The following is a 25,176-nucleotide window of genomic DNA, read 5'->3' as shown; positions in this document are numbered from 1 at the left end:
TGTTAAGGCACTGATGGATAGCAATACTGTAGATTTGCAATAAATGGTTCAATTGAAATTATAGATTGTATTTAAGTATTTTTTTATTTTGAATTGCAGGTCCTCTTTATGAATCAGTTTTTTTAATTAGATTTACATTGTTAAATTGTTGTGGTTTCTTTCTTGCATCTCTCCTTCTGTCTTAATTTGTCTCCTTGTAACATTGTTTCTGTCTTTCTTAGGGGAGGCTCAATTCAGTGAGGCAGTGGGTTATCCTATGGTTCAACAATGGAGAGTGCGCAGCAATCTGTACAAAGTCAAACTCAGCTCCATCACTTTGTCTACAGGTCAATGTCTGAATAATCTGACCAAGTTATTTCTTAACACTGATCAATGTCTTTGAACTTCTACATTCTACATATTTTCAGCCTTATCTGTCTTTCAATCTCTTTATTTGGGTATCTGTCTGCCCTTGATACATCCTGATTTTGACAATAATTGCACTTTTCTAATAAGCCACTCACATCATACGGCTGACCTTAATATCCAACCCATCTTTCTCACAAAATCATTGTTCACCTCTCCTTCTTGACCTGGTAGGCTTTTCTAAGGTGCTGAAGACACTGTCAGCAGAGAGCACACGTGAGGAGCTGCTGGCTTTTCTCCAGCAATATGGCAGCCACTACGTGTCTGAGGCCCTGTATGGATCTGAGCTCAGCTGCAGCATCTACTTCCCCAGCAAGAAGGCCCAGCAGCAGCTCTGGCTGCAGTACCAGAAAGGTGAGCATGCTGACAGATAGGAAGGAAATAATGTATAAACGCTGAATTCTAGAGGAATGAATGGAGATGCCATCCTCACATTCTATATATTGAGGTTTATGTGACATATCATTGGACATTTTTCCAAGACCATATTTTGAGAAATTGTAAAAATTGTGATAACTTCAGAAGGATTGGGCTAAAATCAAATGTAACAAAGACAAAATAACTTTTTCCTAAATCAAAGCAATCAACCGAATATCATTTCACAGTGAACAGAAGTAGAGCAGGATTTACTGTAGTTTAACTGGAAGGGGATTACTTTGTCTGACTTTGAATTAAACTAGGTTATTTTTAAATACTTTATCATGCCTTAATACGCCTCCTGGTTAAAAGGCAGCATAAGCTGTATGAATTGAATTAGGCATCAGTGTAACTTAACATCCCAAAAGCATCTTGCAGCACTGTTCCATTTAAAATGTGTTTTTTAATCCTGTTTTTTCATGATCCAAGTGCTGATTTTCAGCTTAGCCATTTAATGCCTTTGATTTAGGCCTGGTTTTCAAAATACATATCGTTATGAACTTACTCACCTTGTGGGAAGAAATTAAAAACAGATTTTTGGTGAAGGAGGCAAGGATTGACCCCCCCCTTTAAAAAGGTGGAATTTATTACATCTTTCCACTAGGTGGTTTTAATGATGAGCATGCCTCTGGTCTAGAAGACAAGTTGACCTGAAAGGAAATGCTGTATTTAGTAGTACACTAACAGTGGTGGAAGGTATTTGAGTACGTTTACAACTGTAAACTACTTGTGCTTTACTAGACTTTCTCAATTTTTACTACTTTTTACATCTTCCCCATTCACTATATTTTGGAGGGTATTGTGTATACATTTAAATACTAATTATTTTTTAAAGATTTATGATGATATTTTAAGCCTTAATTAGATCGGACAGATTTAGACATGAAAGGGGAGAGAGGGGGGAAGGACATGCAGCAAAGGGCCCAGAGAACCTGCGGCCGTTGCATCAAGGACTAAGCCTCTATATGGGTACCCGCTCTACCAGGTGTGCTACTCAACCACCTGCTAATTATGTAAGAGTTAAAGATTAAACATACAGAATCTATGATTGGCTTAAAAAAAAACATTGTGACTGATCAAACTAACCACATTACACTACAACTACATTACAATTACGTTGATGCCTCAATACTATTTCATTAATACAACAATAATATTCAATTGAATTGAATTCAATTTTATTTATAGTATCAATTCATTACAAGAGTTATCTCGAGACACTTTACAGATAGAGTAGGTCCAGACCACACTCCAGAATTTACAAGGACCCAACAGTTCTAGTAGTTTCCTCCAGAGCAAGCAACAGTGCGACAGTGGCGAGGAAAAACTTCCTTTCAGGCAGGAACCTTGGACAGACCCAGACTCTTGGTAGGCGGTGTCTGACAGGCCGGTTGGGGTTAGAATGAAGAGTGGAAATACCAAAAAGTAGAAAAAATAGTGGTTTATAGCAGTTCTTTGTAGTAGTTCATGGCATAGCAGGGCACTGTGGGGCATTACAAGGCATTGCATAACGTGTAGCGGGACCATGGCGACAGCTGCTACCATGATTTTGGAGCCTCTCTGATCCGGGGGAACATGCTGGGGAAAAAAGAACATAAGGACTCCGGGGAATATGACAGGGACAGTCCTGCAGCATGGATATCTTTCTTTTTTATACTTTTACATGTTGCTGAAAAGCTTCTGTACTTTTACTTTTATATATATATACAGTATATACTTAATAATGAATGATAATACTTCCACCACTGACTTAAATAAATGACAAGGCCATAACGGGAGCGTCTTGCTTTTGAAAATAACACCCATCGTGGGTTTCAAAAGCCTACATTATTGCATCATTATTTTTGTCCTCATCACCCTGTGCTACTTTCACCAATTATGGTGAGGTTTGCTTTGATTATGGTCACATAGAAAACTGAAAATTGTATAAAGACACATTTGATAATTGAGCACACATAACAAAAATGCTAGAATGACATGAAGAAAAAAACTGCTACTGATATTTTAGTTGTTCATAAATGTTTATTGCACTCAGATAATCAACAATACAAACATGGATTTGACAGATGTCTGGACTGTGTTCAACACATTCACAAGCTCCAAAGGACATAGGAGGAACACATAGGAGTTTGGTTCATTGACACATTGCAGTATTCAATCCAATGGTATAAATTAATAAACTTTGAAGAAGTATGCAAGGAAATAACTTCTCTCTAATATTGGAATGAAACAGATGGTGTGATGGTGTTTAGCACACTGACACAAGGACACTTGATTTTTTTCTGTCACTGTAAATTGTGAATATTCTTTAGTGATAACTACTTCTAGTGACCATGTATAAAGTGAAAGCACTGAATATAAATGGTTTTATGGCAAGGTTGACATGCGGCTGAGACGATCTGGAATTACAATCTACTGGTTTAGTGTTGATATAACATGAACTAACAATAAAACAAATGCCTCATGTCAAATTAAAAAGCATGAGGAGATGACAGTGAGAGACTGCACTTGATACTTAGATTCAGTTCTACTTGTTTTCTACTCCTTATCACTTTATGTAGAAATACTACACTTATTGTTTACAAAAATGTTTTGATTCTTAGATATGTGCATTTGTATGTGGGCTGTATGTAGGGCTCCAAGTGCAGAGTTAAGGTCAGCCTTGCGAAATACTTTATTTTTAAGGCTAGAACTGAGTCAGTATACGATATGCTCTCATGAGGAGAGATACGTAGTGGCGGGAAGGCATATTTACCACTTATGTATTTATGGACATAGAATGTTACATATATGGGCGCCTTTCAATGATTAACTTAATTCCCCAAATTTTGGCCGCTAAATATTTTTGATTAAAGGTGTATTTTGTTGTTTTACCTGAAAGCAATTTATTTCTAATACTTAAAATGGACTATGAAATCCAGTAAAGCTACATAATAAAATAATAAATGAAATGCATTGATATATAGATGAACAATAACTACAGCAAACTTGCAAAAGACTGTATAAATCTGTTGTCTTTATCATATCTGCAAACACTTTAGAACCCAGGTTGCAAGTAGTGTAGTGTTGAATAAAATCCTGAGGGAGAGATAGCAACATAGATCCAACATCCCAGTGTAACAAAGCCAGGTTTGGTGTGTGATGCTGGAGTTTTTCACTCATCATTATCCTAGCAGCGCTATTCTGAACACTCCTGCCAGTGATCCCAAAAAAGATTTGTGTAACCACAGGCCAGTGAGGAAACAATGGCATAGAATAAGTTATCTGGAATAAAAGGCAGGTTATTTTTAAACATTATTGAAGTAGTAGATGCCTGCTGTACCCCTAATGCTTAATATGGTCTGGGAGCTATTAAGTTTTGGCTATTTTGATATTGTAACAAAAAGTTTTTTTTTTTTTAGATGATTGTATAACGCCAGAAGGTAAGCCCGTCTGGAACAGGTGAGAACAGAGCCTTGACATTTTAAGAGCCTTCCAAGTTACAAAGGTCAACTGGAACCCAATGATAATGGACACAGTTCTGTCTGAGAAGTAGGAGCTACTGTGTTTTGTGATCAAAGCTAACTTTAACAGTGCAGGTTAAACAAATGACAAGAAGAAGGGGATGTAGCGCCTGGAAGTGTAGTGATACTGTTTGTATGACCGAGCAGAACAGCTAGAATAGAGCCCGGGGCAGATGACAATAATAATATCTTCCAGATGGTTACCTCAACCTGCCGCCTAGTGACATAAGTAAGGCTGTGGCTGGAATGTCACTGGGAGAGCAATGAATTAAATAACATACAGAGAAAAGTGTTTGATGATCAGACAGTGGAGCTGAGTAATATTTGCTATGAAAAAGTAATTAGTCATTTTTGTTTTTTGGTGAATTCTGATTGTTTTATTTCGTGTTTTTCATTTAATTTTTCTAATTTGTAACATTGTTGATTGTTTGAGACTAATAATAAAATAAAAAAATGAAATTAGGCTGATGTGCTACTCCAAAATACACAGCACACAGGCTAGATAGGCAGTATTATTAAGTACCGGGACATTATTTGGTCGGCAAATTTAAACATCTGTAACCATAATTCTGACTGCATTTAACCCACAGAACCCCAGTAATTGATATTTTACCATTGCCCCATGTTACCCTGCTTTCCTCCCTAGCCTATCATGTTGTCGTTCAACTCTATCGTGTAGGTAACTTAAGTTTTTACACTTAATGTTCCCTGAATTTTACGGAATGCTGATACTTGGTTACTGCTTTGCCGTTAGCTAGCTGCACAGTAAACTTTAAAGCTGGCAGCTGCATTCAGCAAGATCGATGTATGTCTGTGCTACTAAAACCTAGGAAACAGTGTTGTGTCAATAATAAAGTGCTTCACGGGGCAAAAGCCTTGGTATGCTTAATTTATATGTAAATACATTTTTCAGTTCTTCTTCGTCCTGTTTCTCTTTGGCAAAGCTGAGCCAGATCAGTGAAAGCCATGCATCACACACAGTGAGGCTAAATGGTGGATATAGCAGCTAAACAGAGGAAGGGAAACATATATACTTTGTGCCTGCATTAGCTTTGACATCAATGGCTTCATTTGCTTAATGCAAAACTTTATAGTCTTTTTCATGTAAAATATTGCAAGGTCCGTTTTAGTGTTCTAATCCGTTCCAATAATCAGGAACAAGGCAGCTTAAGTAGCATATTTTTAATTTGAGGTATTCAATTAAAAGTCAGTTGGTTTTAAACCAAATTGACTAGAATATTAATTTATTAACTCAATGAATGCTGGAGTGTTGTTGTTGTTGTTGTTGTTTGGAATGCAGCCAAACTAAAGTGACGGATGACCTTTTCCCAAAGGTCCATACACACCTACCAACACACACACGAAACCTCTGTGTGCAGAACTGGACAGGTCCTCTATGAAGTAGAGGAGTGCCTCCTCTGAATGTATGTGTAGACCTTGACACAGTGGTCCCAACAATCCAGCACAAGCAGTTGTCCTTTGTGGGTGGTGGCCACTCCCACAGGGCAGGTCAGCCCTTCATGGATAAGAATTTTGAATCCACCTTCTTTGGGAAACTGGAGGATTTCTTTCCTGCCACTGTCCGTTACTAGCAAATCCCCATTGACATCCACACACATGCCGGTGATACAGCGGAAGTCCTCCGTCTCTGAGAAGAAATGGCTGAGCTGCTTGCCTAGCTGGCCGTCTGTATCCACTGAGCCAATAGAAAAGCCACCTTCCAGATGGGGCTCATTGTGACGTTTTTCAAAATTCAGGGCTAGTCCCTGGGTGAAATAGACTGTTCCAGCCGCATCACACGTCACAAACTTTGGCCGCACAGCAGAGCACAATCGATTGTAGCTGACCACACCTAGATTGCGGTCCACTGTGATACACCAGAGCTTGCCACCTTCCACATCTGACACCACAAACTGACCTGATGGCATTGCAGCAATGCCCCAGGGTTTAATCAGCTGGTTCTTATGGCAAGCCACACAGTGTCCATCCATAGTGTAGACTTTAACTGAGTTATCATAGTTGTCAGTGACCCCGATCAGGCCTTGAGGAGTGACAGCAATGGATAAGGGGATGAGGTTAGGCAGATCAGCCCCAAGGAAGCTCAAGACAAAGTTGTCAATGCTACTGGCATTACGGCGGATTTCACGCTGGAAACCTTTACGATTAAATATCTGGATGCGGTAGTTGCCACGGTCAGCCACCAAGACCTCACCTTGTTGTGCTACACAAATGCCGACTGGTAAATTGAACATGCCAGGTAGTGTTCCCTTGCAGCCCATCTTCTTCACAAACTGGCAGACTGGCGGCGCTGCACTTGCCCCAGCTCCTCCAGGTGATCCCCCGCCTGCATCCATAGATTTTGACTTAAAGCTGCCTGGTGAACCACATGCTGCATCCTCTACAGCTGCTAGCATGTCAATATCTCGGTAATGATCCATTGCCCCCCTTCCACCACCAGTAGCCCCTATTGTAACAGCTTCACTCTCTACATAACCCTCAAGTGATATCTCCAAACCGCTCTCCTCATCCTCTGTATTGACAGTATAAGTATTTGTGGTCACTTGGCCCACTTCTATAGGTTTAGAGTGTTCTGTTCTGACCAGCTCTGGCTCTTGCAGCTGAAACATGATGGGCAAGCTGCTCCTTAAATCCAGCTCTTCATCATCATTGCCTTCGCCATCATCCTTTAGCAAAGCAATATCGCTCTGCCTCACAAGCATTCTCAGATAATCACAGCGTGACACCACTTTTACCTCTGCAATGTTGAGGAGATACGTCTGCTCCTCCAGGACTTGTCCATTAAGCTTGTCCACTTCTGCCATGGAAGCTGTGAATGTCCTTCGAGACCTGCTGAGTTCCTCTTGAAGACGTAGCTCAGCTGAAGTATAGTCCTGCTGCACTGCCTGGTACTTTAGTCTCAAGGACTTGGAGATGTTTTCAATAGCTGTCTTTTTCTTCTGAATATTGCCCATAACATCACGCAGAGAAGTCAGCTTTCCACCAAGTTCTTTACGACGCTGTTCAGCAGCCACCCTAATTGGCTGGACTGAATGGCCTTGATGCAGGTGGCCCTCACCTTTACAGAGCTCACAGAGGACTGTAGCACAATCATGGCAGTACTGTCGTGGCAGGCGGTTGCAGCAGGACTTGCACATCAGGGCAGCAGTAGCAGCACTGCAGCATGTAGTACAATCTAGGATCTTGAGCACAGTGAGATTATCGGCCAATTGGGAGATACTGCTCATACGGGACACCTTGCTACAGAAGGGGCAGCGCACACCGTTTATAGTATTAGCCAACAGCTTCTCTAGACACTGCCGGCACACTGTGTGACCACACTGCAGGAGTTTGGGCCTCATTTGATCCTGGTTGTAGGTCTCCAGGCAGATAGGGCATTCAAGAACCTCCCTTATTAGATCCGGGTCCAGCTGGGAAGATGTTGCCTCCATTATGGTGCTTTCCTTGATTGAGTAAAACAAAAAGGACTACTTAAGTAATTCATGTTTTATTATATAGTAACATTTTATTTGGTGTGAAATCCTACCAAGGGTAAAATACAATGTAACTAACTCAAGTGAGAAAATAACTATATGATGTTACATTTCTGATCCATCACAATTGTATATTATATTGCATGCTGCAGTATTTTGTAGCATAGAAAATTGTTGCTCAAAATACATAAGTACAAGTCTGATGCTCATCTGACGCTTCACTGTGACTGTCAGACAATAAATGATACAGTGCAAAACAGTCCCACACACCTAGTTGGCTAATTTGCAGGTTATTTGCTTGGCAGTAATGTTGCCAGCTATAACTAGCACAGCAAGCTAGCTCTTCTCTGGTTTCAAAGTATATTGTTGTCGAAGTGAAGCTGACATAAAATAGGGAACCATTTCCTGACGAGAACTAACGTTATCTAAGGTTACAATGTGTTATCGACTAGGTATTGCTAACATTAGTTACAATTTACTACATCAACTTGGTGTTAAAGAAAATAGGCTTCCAGAATAAAGCTATTGTGATAGTAGCAGGTAAGCTAATTGTTACTTTGTTATTATTTAACACACAATCATTTTACGCCAATAATTGCAAGCAATGTAATAAGCAAGCTAGCTAACTAGGTCACCGTTAGCTATATCTAAGGGCACGACCGTGCTATATTGATGCTTAAAAATAGGTTGACTTTGCAGTCCAGGTTAACTAACTAACATTGATAATTTTCTTATGAAATGGTAAACCGGAGGCCTCCTGACAAAACAACAAAGGTTGACGCTGTCCCTTGACACAACGCGACAATGTTATTCAACATTATCACAGGGCTTTTAATAAAAGTGCTTTCGGAAATAACATGTGCGGCTCATCGTAATGTTTTCTTGAAATTTCTGCTTTAAAATGTTACCTTTTCTTCTATGATAGCTGGTTGGAACTGGAAGTTCAGAGGTTTTGATGGGCGTGCTGTGGTTCTGCTACTGCAGCTGCTAGGTAGCTAATGCTAAACTCAATGGGTAGACTGCAGTGTTGACGACGTCACTTACGCAATTATACGCAATACGCACAGCTTTGTGCGTGACGGTTGTTTTGATTGGCTGCTGTGCTAGTACGTGCCAGGGTGTTGATGGTACACTCACGATGCAGTCCCTTGCAGTCCATGGGATTTTCTGATATTTAATTTCCAACAAAAGCAGAATACCTTTTATTTACCTTATCCTCCATTCCTATATTTACACAGAACAGAGGGCAAAACCAGTTTTTTAATTTTTTACTTTCATGCACAGTGCCTGTTCTGAATAATTCTCTTAAAGCTTAATGTATATGTACTGTAACTTGTCCAGAAATGACAGTGGTCATTTTAGTGTTAAGCAGGAATGTACATTATTATTGTACCAGTTTTTCCTTTAAAGAACAAACAGACAAACAAACATATAATTGTAACATATAGGATTAGTTAACTTAAGTGAACAAGTAAACAGGCCTGCAAATAAGGAAATAAGACTCACAGAGAGAACCTGAAGTACTGTCCACAGGCTACAACTGCATTAAAAAATGTCCAGATGTGACATTTTTCAGGTTTTAGACATAAGTAATTACTGAAAGAGACCACTAGATGTCAGAATAGGTCTTCTAGAAGATGTCCATGCAACACCGCTGTGGAACAGTAGGCTAAATGTGGGGATTAGGACCATCTAACAAAATGTATGCTTTTATTTGGTCAAGCACAACAAACAAGTTTTAAAGAAATATTGGAAATGCATTTTGATTGTCAGTTAACATGTTTAATAAATGTTATTGTATTTATGTCTGTTATTAACAAACCATTGTGGAGTTACTTCTGTTCAAATAATTCATACAGCAAAACAACGTTAAATTGGGATGGTACTCTGTGGACAAGGTACAGCTCACACACAGATGCACAATTTAGTAGTGTGTACCAATATTGTGTACGACTGTAAAATGAATAGTGATCATGAGGTACTGTATATAACAAGGGTCTGTTAAAATCAGAGGACTGTGGTACATGTAGCACTAGCAGCTGTTTTAATAAAGCAAAAACAGCAATGTCAACAGTAACCACATCTATCAACAGCTGTATTAAATTGCTTTGGAAGATATCTGACACCTTTGCTGTTGTTGCCTGGGCAACATAACCCTGGCCAGAGGGGATGCGTCCCTCATGAGTAATTATACTGCAACCAGTCCACAAAGACATTTTAATTAACAAAGGCAGTGCAAGATCAATGGCTAGGAAATTCACTCCATTTATCTCTTCAATGTGTTTGATGACAAACAAGTATTGCACAAGCATCACATTCATACCACACAGCAAAGAGATGTCATAGTTTATTAAAAGGCTAAATGAAGGGCCAGTCCTTTAACTGCACAGAAATACATGTGGTCCTATTTGATTTATCCTTGCGAAGGATGTCACTGATGGTCAGATGTCAGTGAAACTGTACAATGCACTGATACAAATAAACAGATACAAAGTACTTAAGTGATCCCAGATTGAAATGATATGCTACAATGTTCTACCAATCTCAAAACAAGACAGTAAGGACTCTTAAAGAAAACAAGAAGTTGTAAAAGCCAAAAGTAAATAAAAATAGGTGGGAAAGATGCAGGAAGAAATACCCTCTTCACTTAAAATTTCGTTTTATGTATGTGACAATAAAGCACCATTTCCTAGCTCTGAAAATCCTATTACCATGGCTATGTTTTATATTCTCTAACCGTGACAAATCTTTTAACAAATGCACTTGTTGGCACGGCCAATCATAGTCTGGAGTAAAAGGGGATGAGAGTAAATTAGATTGGCTAGCCCCAGCCTACCTAAGCTACTGTACAGGGCTTCATTGTGAGAGCTGGGTGACAACAGCTCTTTTCTGTGTCTGTGTTTCCTCAAGATGTGCATGTAATTGGGCTCCTGGGCCACCCCTGAGCCTGTTTACCTACTGTTGCACATGAAGTTACCACCCACCCTTTCTAATGCTTGTCAGTGTCTTACAGACACAGGGAGAAAGCTGCAGACATACACAAATGAAAATGTATGTACAGACTCATTGCTCTCTCACACACAAAAATGTCCTTGCTGTTCTTTTCTGTGGATTTGGAAGTTTCACTAACCTGAGGGGCAGTTTACGTGCACAATTTCAATAATACACTTTTTTTCCCCTTTCTTTTTCTTTTGCCAATGACCATTGCATTTCACATTTGTTAGATGATTATGTTTAGTGTCTCCGTTATGTTACGAATCTCCACTGGACTCATAACCCCAGCACGCCCCCAAACATTGTCAAGACAAATTTTTTCTATAGTAGTGAATCTTTCCTACAGCGCGGTTGTTCAGTCAAGCCTATTAGCTATACTTCCGTCCTGTTCTTGCACATGTTAATTATTATTGCAAAGTCAAATTGCTCACTATTTTATTATTAGGATTTTACCTATAACATAACACAGACTTTTTACAGTATTACCTGCTCTGTAATCAAACGATTTATGCTGGTTACTTTTTCGAATTTCATGGGCACATCAGGGCCTTTTGGTCTCTATGACTTGATTTGAAATTGAAAAGCCATGTGAGATGTATTGAAATTAAATACTTTTTCTTGCTTTATTTGCATGGTTGAAATGTCACATCAACTTCACACCTATGTGATTTGTTTCCCTGCAAATATTTATAAAATACCCCTTGGAAACGTCCCCACCCATGTTCTGTTTTCTGTAAGCTGTTAAATGCCTGCTGGGAAAGCACATGTGTTGGCATGTGTTTGTGAATTAGAAAGGAATGGTTAAAAGTTTAGACACATTTTTGTGTGTCTTGAGTTAACTTAATTAAATTTGTTGATATTATAAGAGTACAAGTAAAATTGGAAATGTAGACACAATTATACTTGTTGCTCTCTGTGTTTCACGCAAACACATTTGGGTTAATCTGTATCTTGTCTTTTTGTCACTGACAATAGTTTGAAGGATTTTACTGTTATTAAAATGGTACAGGAAATAAGTTATTTAAAATATTAAGCGTAATTAGTGCTAATTACCCCACCTTGAATAATGTTAAGGGCTTTTTCAGCTGTCTTACCCACTTCTTTTAGGTTTGGGGTTTCCCTTATTTTATCTTGGTCTATGAATGTATATGTTGCGCTTATGTAATACTGTATGCATTGGTATTCCACTATCCATCCATCCATGTGCCTTTGTATGTACATGAATGGGGGTTTGTGATTGTAACGTAAACATTTGCACATTTGTATACTCTCATGTCTGGGGATGATTGTGTTTTTTTCATTAGGACAAAAAAGCTTCTTTAAAATACTGAGGGTGAAGGTTACCCAGTACTCAGACAACCTACACTTAAGTAATATACATTTGCAGATATGCGTTTATAATTCATTGTGGTTTGCTCTGACTGTTGATGATTCATATCATCATAATTCCAACTTTAACACAGTTTTTGTTACTAGAAAGACCCCCTTATCATTCATTCGGAAAACTCACATACATTCTTGTAATGCAAATAGAGACAAAAGCACATCTGCCACATCAGCACAGATGGCAAATCTGCTCCACTGTAACATGTGTCCTTATGTACCCTTCAAATGACACACTCAACACCCATGTAGCATTCTTCCTGATTCTGTTCCTCTCCTGCTTCTGTCACTGACTCTTCTTTTTGCATGGTGTGTTGTTTTCCCTGAGAAGGAATCCCCCTAACTCCAGTGAGAATATCCAAGTGGTAAATGACACTCACGTTAGACACACAACATTATTCACCAGACATTTGAGTATGATTTCACCTGTCTGGTCAACGTACTAACCAGGACAACAGACTGCCTTTGTTAGCCTTTCTTTCTTTTTATCTTTCTGCGGCCCCTGTGTGTGTGAGAATTTTTTAATACAGCCTTATGTAGTTAATAGACTGAATAACAAAGACAAAAGAACTTAGTTTTACTAAATAAAAAACAACTGAGGGGTAGCTTACAGGCCATAACATGGGGAGCGATTTATGACTGCAGTGATCCTGACACTGCACATGACAACCTAGCAAAAGAGATCACACACTCTATTTATTAACATCCCAGAGAAGACTGTAAATTGTGGTGCAATCAGTAACAACCCCTGGCTTACAAAGGGTATTTTAAAATCTATCACACATGAAAACAAACTTTCAAAAAAAAATCTTTCAAAAAAGTTCTAGGTAATTAAAGCATTCAATTTACACATATAAGAAAGGAAAAGGGAAAGTAACCACTATACATACAGAATACAAGAATCAAAGGGTGACTCTAAGAAGCCTTGGAAAGTGCTAAATGAAGTACTTAACAAGAGCCAATACAGCACCGTGCTCCCAAATACTGTGGGCCCACACTCACACTTCAGTAATAATTTCACTTATGACATTGATCTAGAAAATAACTTTAATAATTACTTTGTCTCCATCGGGGAGAAACTCTCTAACAACATAAACCAATGTCAGGGTATCTCTCCTAACCATTAATTGCCAGGCAACTATGTCAATTATTTCTTTATGAAGCCAACTGACTGCAATGGAGTCCATAAAATCATCACAAACTTACGAAGTTTGTACACTGCTGGCGAGGATGAAATCTGTAGTAAAATTCTGAAAGCCATTGCACTTGATGTCATGGTGCCACTTACTTATTGTATAAATCTTTCACTGCTCTTGGGAATTGTGCCAAAAAGGGCAAAAATGATGCCAGTTTTTAAATCTGGGGATAAAAATAATATGAGCACTTATCGTCCTATATCTATTTTGCCTACACTCACTTAAGTCTTAGTGAGAATAGAGTACAAGAGGTTAAATGGCTACCTTGATAAGCTAATTACTATTGATTCTAAAGCTAAATTATTGTTGTTGTGTCCCAATATGGCTTTAGGAAAAGAAGTTCCACATGTATGGCTGTACTAGATCTGATTGAAAAGATCAATGATGCCATTGATAAAGGGGACTGTGGTATTGGTGGGTTTTTTTTTTTAGATATATCCAAGGCATTTGATACTATTGATTTTGATATCTTGTTGAATAAATTACATCATTATGGAATCAAAGGACTAGCACTGGTTCAGAAGTTATTTATTTGGCAGACAGCAATATGTAAATATTAAGTCCAATCAAATTTGGAGTCTCCCAGGGATCTTTTCTTTTTTTTAATATATACTAATATTTTTGAAAATTCCATCATGGTTTAACACAATGTTTTATTTGCTGACAACACAAATGTATTCATGTCACATAAGAGTCCAGTTGTACTGCAAGAAATAATAAATAGAGAGTTAAGAAATGTAGACATTTGGTCTCTTAACATTAATAAGACGAATTACATTGTGTTTTTTTCCCCAAAAAATGAAATGGTAAACAAGCACGTTTGTCTTAAAATAAATGAACAAACTATTGAAAGAGTAAACGCCACTAAATTCCTTGGAGTCTATATTGATGTGTGTTTAAATTTCAAATGACAAATTGATCATCTAACCCAAAAACTGTCTAAACATGTTGGACTATATTTAAAGTAATACACTTACTTCCACAGTCTGCACTTCTCACCTTATACACAACTTTGTTATTCATAGGATAAACTACCGATTGTGTGAGCTTCTTCTAATCAGTCAGCCCCTGTGCACTTATGACACAAGGGGAAAGCAGCGAATCACTGGTAAATAACGACAATTAAAGTGTACAAGCCAGAGTGTAGTTTGTAGGGGACTGCAGATTTGAAACGAGCTGGAGGAAAACTTGAAATTGTCGCATTCGGTCTGCATCTTCAAGAAATGTCTGAAGGAAAAACTGCTTTTATCATATGATTGTTTATTATTCTGTAAGTACTATAAATTGTGCCGGGATCGTTTTTTTGTTGTTGTTTGTTTGTTATTATTTTATTTTTATTTATTTAGTTATATTTTTTTCTTCTGTAAATGTCTACATTGTGTCCATGGTAAATTGAGTTTTTGGTTGGCATGTTATTTGTTGTATGTTTACTGTTATTAGGCCCCCTACAATAAGTTTTTAGTAGCTTATTTGGGGTTCCCCATTTCACGCGGCCTGTATGTGATCATTGTACCTCATTTGTGTTTACATACACAATGAGGACGTGTAAACTAAACAAAAGGAAATGAAGGAGAAGAAGCCAGTGAAACCCTTCCTAGCATTTATCCTTTGTCTTCGTCCTAAAAGCTGATGACAGTATAGGATTAGTTGTTTTTGTTCTTCTTTCTCTTGGCAGCAAGTAAAAGTAAATCCAGATGTTGACACTTTATGCAACTGCATAACTTTGAATGTTCTTTGCTACCCAAAGTGATGATTCATACACAGTATGTTTTTACAATTTGGAAAGAATATTTATAAAAGTGAAAGACATGGCTACCTAACTCTCCCTCCCTCTCCTGACCTCCCCCTCCAGAGGCAACAGACCAGGGGCTTGGCGGAGGTGGGCGGCGTGAGTTGAAGTCAGTTCCCTTCATCAGCTACCTGTCAGCATTACAGAAGAGCCAGCTGTTGTCTGACGACATGGTAAATGGCGTGGAGATCCGCTGCGAGGTGAAGGGAAGCTGTCCAGCTGGCTGCCACCTGTGCTATCACCAGGCCATGATGGGAGGAGTGTCAGGGAGAGGCCGCACCGGTAACAGCAGGAGTGGAGAGCAGCCTTCCCCCATCCCTGTGCTGCTGGAAGTCAGCCGCGTGGTGCCCCTCTACAGCCTGGTCCAAGACAACGTCACCAAAGAGGTGAGAAAGCAACATGGGGGTTGGATATTGTGTGTGTGTGTGTGTGTGTGCATATAGATGTGTTTGTAAAATGAGAAGGAGAGGCTCAAAAAGTAAAACAGAGAATGACAAAGAGCATCAAGTCAAGAGATGTGATGCAACAACATACCCACTGGAGTTGGAAGTAGAAAACTAATTAATATGAAAAAAAAACACATTCAGCAATTAAGTATGTTATAACATCAAAAATATTTCTAAATTCAACAATTAGAGATGTACATATTGTCATTGAAGCCTGGATATCTTATAAATTGTGTTTTATTTAATAAAGATGTAAACTATGTCAATTTATTATTAGAACAGTTCCATTTGGTTGGCATGTGACTATACTTCCACTTGTGCAAACCGAAATTTAATGTAAATGTGAGGCAAATAAACACACAAACACATTGTGCTGCCCTGTGACAAAAGTGACAATCTGTTCTGTTAGTGTAGGAGGAATATGTACATTTTTCAGTATGTTTTACTTCTAGACAATCTCATTCCATGTGGTGGTGGCGTAATCCTCCAGTTGTATGAAAACACCTCTAGGTGGCATTAGTTGGTTAGCTTTGACCATTGGAAAAGAGCACTGTGAGATGGAGGGCATAAAAAGATGACATCATGCGTTTCTTTCTTGTGGGGAAGTCGATGTGTATGTGTGTGAGATTTATATGTGTGTATGTGTCTAAACAAGCATACACAGCTGAAAGTAATATTAGCCTAATGGCCACATGTTGTTTAGGATTTATCCTGTATGAAATGTCTTTGGATGTTTGTGCAGTGCAAAGTAAATCAGATCTGATTTATATTCCATAAGGGAATTTAGGAGGGGGCCCTGGTTTCACTTGACATTTAGTTTACCCCATTTTGCTCTGTTTGGGCTTCGTCTTGACATTGTCTTGCTACCTCACGTCCATTACATGTCTTCTCTGTGCATGTGGAAGCCAATGCATAGCTGTTTGCAGGTGACACACACACACACACACACACACACACACACACACACACAAGCACCATAGGGAGCAGACTGATTCACAATCCCCCAATCAAGCATCTAATTACCTTACCTTCTGTAATTACTGCAGGCAACAACAATGCCAGAAGCAAGAAGACAAACACACACACACACACACACACACACATACACACAAACACACACACACACAAAAACACACACACATATATATGCACTCACACACACGCATACACATAACAAAGCCCCCTGTACGTGCTGCCCATAACAAGTACCACAGCCCCAAAGAAAATAAGCCACAATCAATATCAGACGATCCCTAGTGGGACTCATCGATAGCTAAATGTGAGGACGAGCAAAATGTCTCTATTCCCTCTCTTCCTAACACCTTGCTATCCATCTTTCTATCGCCCCCTACTCAACCCCTGGCCTTCTGATGTAGAGAGTGAGATGTAGGAGGAAGAGAAGAAGGGGTAGACTGCAGTGAATATCTCTGGCAAGCATTTCTGAGATAGCTTGAGGCAGGATTATTAGCTTCTTATTAATGTCTTTGACCTCTTGGGATCACTCTGCTCCTCTTTTCCTGTTTTTCCTTTCTTGTCTTGGCCGCTACTGCTTCTGCTAGTCTAAAGCACATACGTAAATTGCATTAGAGACAACTGACACAACAACCTGCCTCCCCACACACACACACACACACACACACACACAGCCCCACAGCCAGTCTTTTTCGCTCTGTCTTTGTGTGTGTGTCTTTCTCACACACACCTTTGCTTGAGACTATCTTTCTACTTGGCTGGGTCTATCTGAGAAGACAGCTGCCATGTTGCAAAAGCTTTCTCAGAGATGAAGTTACCTTAAACCACCCAAAGCCATTAAAATAGAGGCTTAGTTGTCGAGATTATGATTACATGTACTGAGGTCATACAGTACCTACTGTGTATGTATATACATATCTGTATGAATGTGCATGACCAATACTGGGTTTTACATGGACTTTTCACTCTTTCTTTGGCCCCCTTCCTCCCTCTTTTCTCTGCTACCTGCTTCTTTCATTGGCTGCTGCCTGGCTACCTGACTGTTTGACAGGACATGTCATGTCCTTTTCACATCAATCTCCTCATTATTAAGCCAGAGGGGGATTTGGTTACAATGTGAAATTACCCCTTCCTTGAAAAGACTACCACCAGGACTACAAATACACAGAATGAAACAGTAGAAATAGCTTTCTCTTTGTGGCTTTGTCAAAGAGGTGAATGGAGAATAAAGTATGTGTGTCCAGACATTACCAATGATTAGTTAAAAATTTCGAGGGAAATTACACCTGGAAGACATGTTAAATGGTTGGTGTACCCAAATTAGGTCAATCTATCTATAGTAGTTTTACTTTGAAGAGTTCAAATTTGAAGATGTCTGTCCCGGATATATTTGCCTCCACTGGAATATATTGACAGTATAGTGTGTGGAGCTCATAGCACTGAAACTTGAAAAAAAATGCATAATCTCTTTCCACAAATGATGCCTCTTGTAGATTATCCAAAGGCCTTGCTGTCCAACAGCTGCTATTGGAAGAATGTCCAATTAAAAGTGCTTACTGTGAGGTCTGTGGATGCTTCAGAGTCATGTGACACCCTTTCACACTTACGTTTTTAAGTGTCATGTTTCCGTTTTCTGTTAACACAACAAATACAATTCAATTCACCTCTGTTGCACTTCTAAGGATTGTAATTTATCCCAAATCCCAAAACCTTAACAAACAAGCAGAAATAATTGCATGGCTTAATAGTGGGGTGAATATGAGATTATTTTTACGCCCTCATTGTCTTGGTATAAATTAGTTTTTAATTTGCTCTGTTCCTGGGCTTGGCTTGCTTTAAACCTGGTCTTGATTTGAATTTGACTGGAACAGATCTTGGAATTGGCTTGGACTTCAACTAAGAAGGTCTTGCTTACAGGCCTGGTGTATGCACGCAAATACACACACAGATACTCCCCTGTTTTAGTGCCAAAATAAAATACCTCAGTGGATAAATAAATAAGCTAACGCCTGTGGAGCTTGCCAGTGGTCCTATGTCCTGTGATGTTGTGACTGAATTATGGCAAACCTTTTGAACAAATTGGTTGTGAGTCTAATGGGTCAGAATGCTTTATATCTTGCCGAGTGGCTGCTGTCATGCTCTCATCGTAACGCACTTCTGCAGCCCCTCCTAGGGTGTGTCGAGAACATTTTCAGTGGAGGCAGGAGGGGGTACAGAAGCAAAAGAGCAAGAGCATATTTGCACCAAATGAAACTAGGTAGCAGCATTACCCACAAGAGCAGGGCAGTTATATTTGCAATGGGTGGGGGGAACTTGCTTTATTTATTTTTTTGCATATTGAACATGACAATATGCCGATTGAACAATGCAAAGGATGTCTAGTCTCCCATTAACTTGGCACTAGAATTTTCCCATTAAAGTAATTTAAGAATAGAAAGAAAAACATCTAAAAAGCAACACACTTTGAATGTTGCTACCAACGTTGGGCAATAGTCTGCCGCACAGATCCATCAAGCAGGTGTTATGATCTAATGCACGCATCAGCAGGGCTTAAAGTATTCCGGCACCGTGCCGGTTCTCCTGCATTCGGCCATGAGGAAAAAACATAAAATATAAAGATATTTGGGAAATTGAGTGCTGTTTAATATTTTTTTAATGCGCTGGGTTTAACCAATCATCGGACGTCCACCTACCAATGAAACAAGTTCTAGCCAATCAGATGCAAAGTAGGGCGGGTCTTTGACGAAAAGCGAGAGTGCGGTGTGGTCTCCCGGAGACCGTCTCCGGGGCAAAGTTTATCACACTTGGAGCGTGTGTACAGCTTTAGTTGAGAAAGGAGTTAAAACCAAATTGCTTTGGGCATGATTAAGAAGACAAGAGGAAAAGGGTGGAGATGGGAAGCCGTTAGGCGTGCCGCGTGTAGCACTTGGTGTCTTAAATTGAGGGAAGCAAGAGACTCACACGGCAGCAGCGGTAAGAAAGCGCTTGCTAGGTTCGGTCCGTGCACTCTGTCATACGAGTTGGTTACCAACAGCAACGGCTACCGCTGCGACGGCACCTTCGCTGACCGACCGTGTTTGTGATACAAACAACACATGTGTGCACGTTCGTAGCGGAACGATGGCTACTGTGTAAAAGCTTTCTGGAGCCCAAACTGCCTTGACAAAGCTGTCTGGAATCAGCAGAGTTTAACCGTCTAGCTATATGAAAAGCTAAACAATGCAAAGTGCTTAATACATTTACATGAATGTCAACATGGACAAAATTGCTTTTTTGGTGATGACCTGGCACAACACCCCCCCCCCCCCCCTCCAAAAAGTAAGTTTCAGGCTCAGGAGTTTTACCTTAAGCCCTGCATCAGAAGGAAAAAAATGCAAGATTCGATCCCAGGAACATCACTTCAGTACCAAGGAGAGCGCACACTCATAAATAATAATATGGTATTAAACAGATTCATATAAACTCTCTATGGCCAGTAAATACTCTCAGCTGCCAGTTTATTAGGTACACCACTAGAACTAATGCAGTCAAATTCAATACATTCTATCCTCATGAAGGTTACAATGGTCACTGTTGTTGAAACTGTTTTAGAGAGGCATTGCTTCAATTGTATCGTCATTTTGGATGATGTAGTTTGTGTTGCTTCATACAAAGAAGGGTTTCTGTTATTTAACCAACCCTCATTGATATAAATAGTGTGGACAGAATAATTGAAACACCTACCCGAATAACACCACATTATAACTTATCTAACGGTAGTATGAATTACAGGGCTGTTGTATTGGTTTGTATTAGGTGGTGAACCTGATAAACTGGCAACTGAGTAGTATGTTGGGTAACATTTTACTTGAAGGTATCTACATAAGAGTGACATGACAGTGTCATGACACAGTCATGACACTGCCATGGACCTTAACTATATCTCGGCTCAACAAAACCAAAGGACACTTACTAAAAGAAGCTTTATGTCATAAATGTTGATGACATGTTTATAATGGTCATGACAGTGTCATGTCACTCTTATATCGATACCATCAAGTGAAGTGTAACCACATGTTGTAGGAAACAGTTGGTCCACAAATCACTAATCACATCAGTGGTAGTTTGACAACCAATTTCCTATCCCAAAGAAAGACCTAATCAAACCCCCCTGACAATGAATGGGTCAAAGGCAGCATAGGCAATTATCCGAATAAGATAGCACAATAACACCCAAGTCAATGTAGTTTGCTGAAAAGATCAAAAGAGCTTTGACCATCCTCAAACAGAGTTGGTACACATAAAACCAATACCTGCTGTTTAAAGGTCCTCCAGTGACATGGAGGGTTCAACCTCTGGGTGAACCAACCCTCCAGTCTCCTCCAGTGTCCAATTTCCTGGAAGTACTACTTCTGAAAAGGTTCCTAGAAGCAGCCTATTGGTTCCTTTGTTAACACTATTAGCCCTGAATGATTGGAAAGGCTACTTAAACTTATTCACAGGCGCACACACACACACACATACACACACACACACACACACACACACACGCACACATACACTTACGTCACAATTGATGATGTCCTGTGCGTACTGACTAAGACTCTTTACCACCACTGGTGATCCTCTTATGAATCAATACTGTGGGCCAGCTGGCCAGTGTTTTTGTGTATTAGCCTCTGAAGATGGACACTAATATGGCCAGTTTAGACTAGACAAACAGATTAATACATTAAAGAGGTCACAATGGCCCTTCTTTGCCTTCTTGTAAGTCACGACTGGCTTCTTCGAAAACGAAAGGTCCAAATAGGATTCTGGTGCCAGTGAGTCTGCGGGGTTTAGAGATGATGTCAAGGCTTGGAATTTGCAACTGGAGTTCTTGCCGATGCTCAATGGCCTTGCTTTGCTGGTCTTGTCTTCAATAAGCAGGGGGTGATTACATTTCAGCTCAATTTGTACAGAATCGATAAGGTCAATGGAGGTGAATTGTGGCATATTTGTGAAACGGTAGGACCATGTGTTATTGTAACCATAGCGGTATTGCCAGTTCCTGAAAGCAAATCTGTCATGACCGCACAAAACACTGTTACAGTCAATGCTCAGATAGGACAATCTTTGTAAAAACCCTTGCTTTTATAATATAAAGCATAATGGTTAAGGTTTGTTTCCAAATTCTATCTGGCCATCACATAATGTATATGGATCTATAGTGTTCTGGGAAATGCATGCTCTGTGATTAATCCATACAGTATAGGGTATCCTCCTCTTTATGGCTATGACTTATCTCTGCATTGAACACATAAGTACTCTTTCCTGGGCCTCTCAATGTATCTGTTCATCTCACTAAAGGATTTTCCTTACTGACCTAAGCCTTTTTATTACCTGCACCAGCCGGACATATTACTCTCTTCACGGCCACCCAATTGACATGTCACTTTACTTGTATTAGCTATCACTTTTTCTTGCTTTTCTCTAAATCCTCATCTCTGCTTTACCTCCTGTGCCCCTCACACAACCCCCCACCTTATTCTCTAAACCACAATTAGATTCCCTGTTTACCCAGTGGAGACTGGCTTGCATTACTCTTCAAACATAAACATGCCGGTAATCGCATTGTCTATTTTTCACATGTGCAGCCATGCAATCAAGCGTGCAAACACATATGGGTGGTGGTAAACGCAAGGCGGTCCTGTGGTCTTTCTCTCTTTTGCCCCTAGCAGCGGAGGTTATTTCTCATTTCTCATATTTGTCTAGTCTGTGTGCGTGCATAGACCTTGAGTCCATGTTTTTCTTGTTGCCTTTGTCTGTGCCCTGCTTCCTATTGACATGAGGTGGCAAGACCCCTGCTGCTGTTGTTTTCTGGCAGCAGTTAACCACATGGGTTAAGGCAAGGGGGGATAAATGTAATTACCTTTTTCCCCTTTTTTGGTTTTCATGGGGTTTATTACATGGCCATTGATTACAGTGCTTGACTACCCCCTATAATAATTGCTCATTCAGCATGCTCATTTAGAGGGGCTTGTGTTGCAGGATAAAAAAAAAATGGGGATGCCTTCACTGCTGAATGATCCTGATCCTGTCCCACCTGCTTTGAGATTTGTGAGTCTCTTTTTTTTTCACCCCCTTGTTACTTTTTTCTGTTCTATTTCCTTTGGTTTCTCCAGCCTCTTTTTTCCCACTCTGTCTTACTCTGCTGCTCATTTAGGTCACTTTCACTCACAAGATTCTATGCCTTGATTGAAAGCAAGTGGTATTGGAAGAAGTCAGTTCCCCTGAAAGACTGTTGAGCCTCCTTTACAGCTAACAATGTTGTGTTGTGGAAATGCTAACATCAGCTTCTGAGTGCATACCCTGACTCTTTTGTGGCCAAAAAGTCTGGTCAGAACTATGCCCAAAGTCATCTCAAATGTCACTTCCAGTAATCAACACACTGCAGAAATCTGTCTGTGTAAATATGCATGTTATGCATGTTCCCATGTGTACATACTGCATGTTTGCAGTTGTCTGAAAGATGTGTGTGGTCTCATCCGTTGCTTTTGCTTTGGGATAAGTAAATGTCATGGTGTACTGGAACAAAGAACCGGTTTCTCTCTGCTTTTTTTGGATGCCTAGTACAGTGATAATGTTTCTGCATGTTTCCAGTGTCCTATTTATGTGACCATGATCAAGCACATCTCTAAAGTCTGAATGAGGCAGCACTGCCAACCAGTTAGAGCCCATAAATAACTGAGTGCTCCATTGATCCTTAGTGTGTCAGGGGGAGCCACAGTGCTTGCGAACTCCCTTGAACTCACTCTCTATCATGCCTGTGGCTTTAGGGAAAGCCCTGACATGATATTTTATTGCTTTGACGGTTATATTGGCATTTTGCTGCCTTTTAGAGGATGACCGAGCTTCTGCCTTAGATTTTTCTTTCGCCCGTTAATGAAGCAGCACAAGGAAATGTTAGGAGATGATGTCATCTCCTAGCAACGCCCCACCTCCACTCCTCCCCTCCCTCTCCCCTATCTCCTTCACAGACAGCCCAACATCGACACAGACAGATCCGCACACAAACATCACATAGAATGGAGGAGGTGGGGAGTGTGACAGCTTTCACACCTCCATCATAAAAGTCACAGTACATCTATGATATCGCAGTGTAAGCTTGTCAATGTTAGTAAGATGTTCCTGCCTTCTGGTAATTGGAACGGTGGTATGAAAAGGTCACTCTTTGTGTATGTGTGTGGGTGTGTGCATGTGTACCCATCCTTCTATCTTTGTTAGACCTGTTTTGAAGTTCTAGACATTCAGACATACGTCATTCTGGAAAGTCCTCATCCGTCCATCATGGTAAGGCCGAGGTTTGTTACATTGGTGTTGACGGTTAATTTTAGGGGATGGGGAAAAGAAAATGAATTTAGTCAATGAGGAGTCGTCATAGGGACAGAAGTACAACGAGGTGTGTGCTGAGATATGGAGAGCACTGGTTAAAAGGGTGGACGGGATGGGGGTGGGGTAAGCATAGATGGACTGGGAGCGCATGTTCTAAGAGATAATTGCATTTCTCTCACCTGTTACCCTTTACAGGCCTTCAAGAGTGCCACAATGAGCTCATACTGGTGTGCTGGAAAGGGCGATGTCATTGATAACTGGTGTCGCTGTGACCTGAATGCCTTCAGCAAAGATGGCCTGCCTAACTGCAGTCCCCTCAGGCAACCAATGTAAGTGTGCGGTGACACTATGACACCTAGGAATTCTTGCACACACATTGGAGGCACACTCACATATGCAAATGGACATGCACACACTTACACATACCTGTCTCCTCCAACTCCTTGGGCACTTGAGAAAATTGTAGACACAAGCACAGTCCCAAGTTTTAATAGCTGTCAGTCAGCCCTTACACCCCTCTGAACAGAACATGCTTTTATTCAAGGTGTCCTTATAAGACTCTTGAGTCATCCACCCCAACTTTTGTTGCCTTAAGAAATTTTAAAGAGAAACAGAAAGTTGAAAGTGCAACAATTCAGTTCAAAAGGCTACAATAAAAGCATTTAATTAAAGAATGAAAATAAAATTATGCCTATTATTATATTGTATTTTAGAGTGAACGAGGGGCAACCTTTATTGGCACAAACTCTAGAAGAAACAAGCAAAGCTTAACAAGGATAACATATACAGTACAGTAGTCTAACTGTAAAAGAGGATTCTGGTCCAAGACCTAATGCAAGATCTAACATTTGCAACCAATGTGACGATTTTCTTTGCTAAGGTCTTCCCCATGTTAATAAGTATAACCAACTGTTTTAGTTTGTTAGTTTTGCTTGGTTTGTTTTAGTAATTTCTGCTTTCTCAATTTCATGAATTCCACACCATGTGGCGGAAATGCTGTAACAAATTTGATGCCAGAGATAGAAGCCAATCTTAGCCAATTAGACAAATATTTTGATTTTGGACCAATTAAATTAAAACTTTTGTTCACATTTAAACAACACTAAAAATGATAGTACAATGGGACATTAACACAAATAATAGTACTAACAACATGGTTAGATTTCAGTGGCATCGTCAATTGGAAAGGTGTAACCCATCATTTAGACAAACTCTAACAGACAGACT

General features: G+C 39.8%; 2 protein-coding genes across 2 annotated transcripts in view; one reads left to right on the top strand and one right to left on the bottom strand.

Moving 5' to 3' along the window:
* LOC117958903 (astrotactin-2-like) overlaps positions 1-25,176 on the top strand; it is a 264,011-nt gene that overhangs the window by 195,573 nt on the left and 43,262 nt on the right. Inside the window, exons 15-18 of the mRNA XM_034895621.1 lie at positions 222-326; positions 580-759; positions 15,242-15,564; positions 24,145-24,278. Of these exons, the coding sequence (XP_034751512.1) occupies positions 222-326; positions 580-759; positions 15,242-15,564; positions 24,145-24,278 (742 nt within the window). The remainder of the gene's footprint in view (positions 1-221; positions 327-579; positions 760-15,241; positions 15,565-24,144; positions 24,279-25,176) is intronic.
* trim32 (tripartite motif containing 32) lies at positions 4,685-8,852 on the bottom strand. The gene is made up of 2 exons (XM_034895667.1): positions 8,725-8,852; positions 4,685-7,786 (listed from the first exon to the last, which is right to left on the bottom strand). Exon 2 carries the CDS (start codon positions 7,772-7,774, stop codon positions 5,720-5,722), a length of 2,055 nt encoding a protein of 684 aa, XP_034751558.1. The 5' UTR covers positions 7,775-7,786; positions 8,725-8,852; the 3' UTR covers positions 4,685-5,719.

Source organism: Etheostoma cragini, chromosome 16, assembly GCF_013103735.1.
Source record: "Etheostoma cragini isolate CJK2018 chromosome 16, CSU_Ecrag_1.0, whole genome shotgun sequence".
NCBI lineage: Eukaryota > Metazoa > Chordata > Actinopteri > Perciformes > Percidae > Etheostoma > Etheostoma cragini.
Note: the sequence above shows the minus strand (reverse complement) of the source record. Positions and strands in the feature narration are given on the sequence as shown.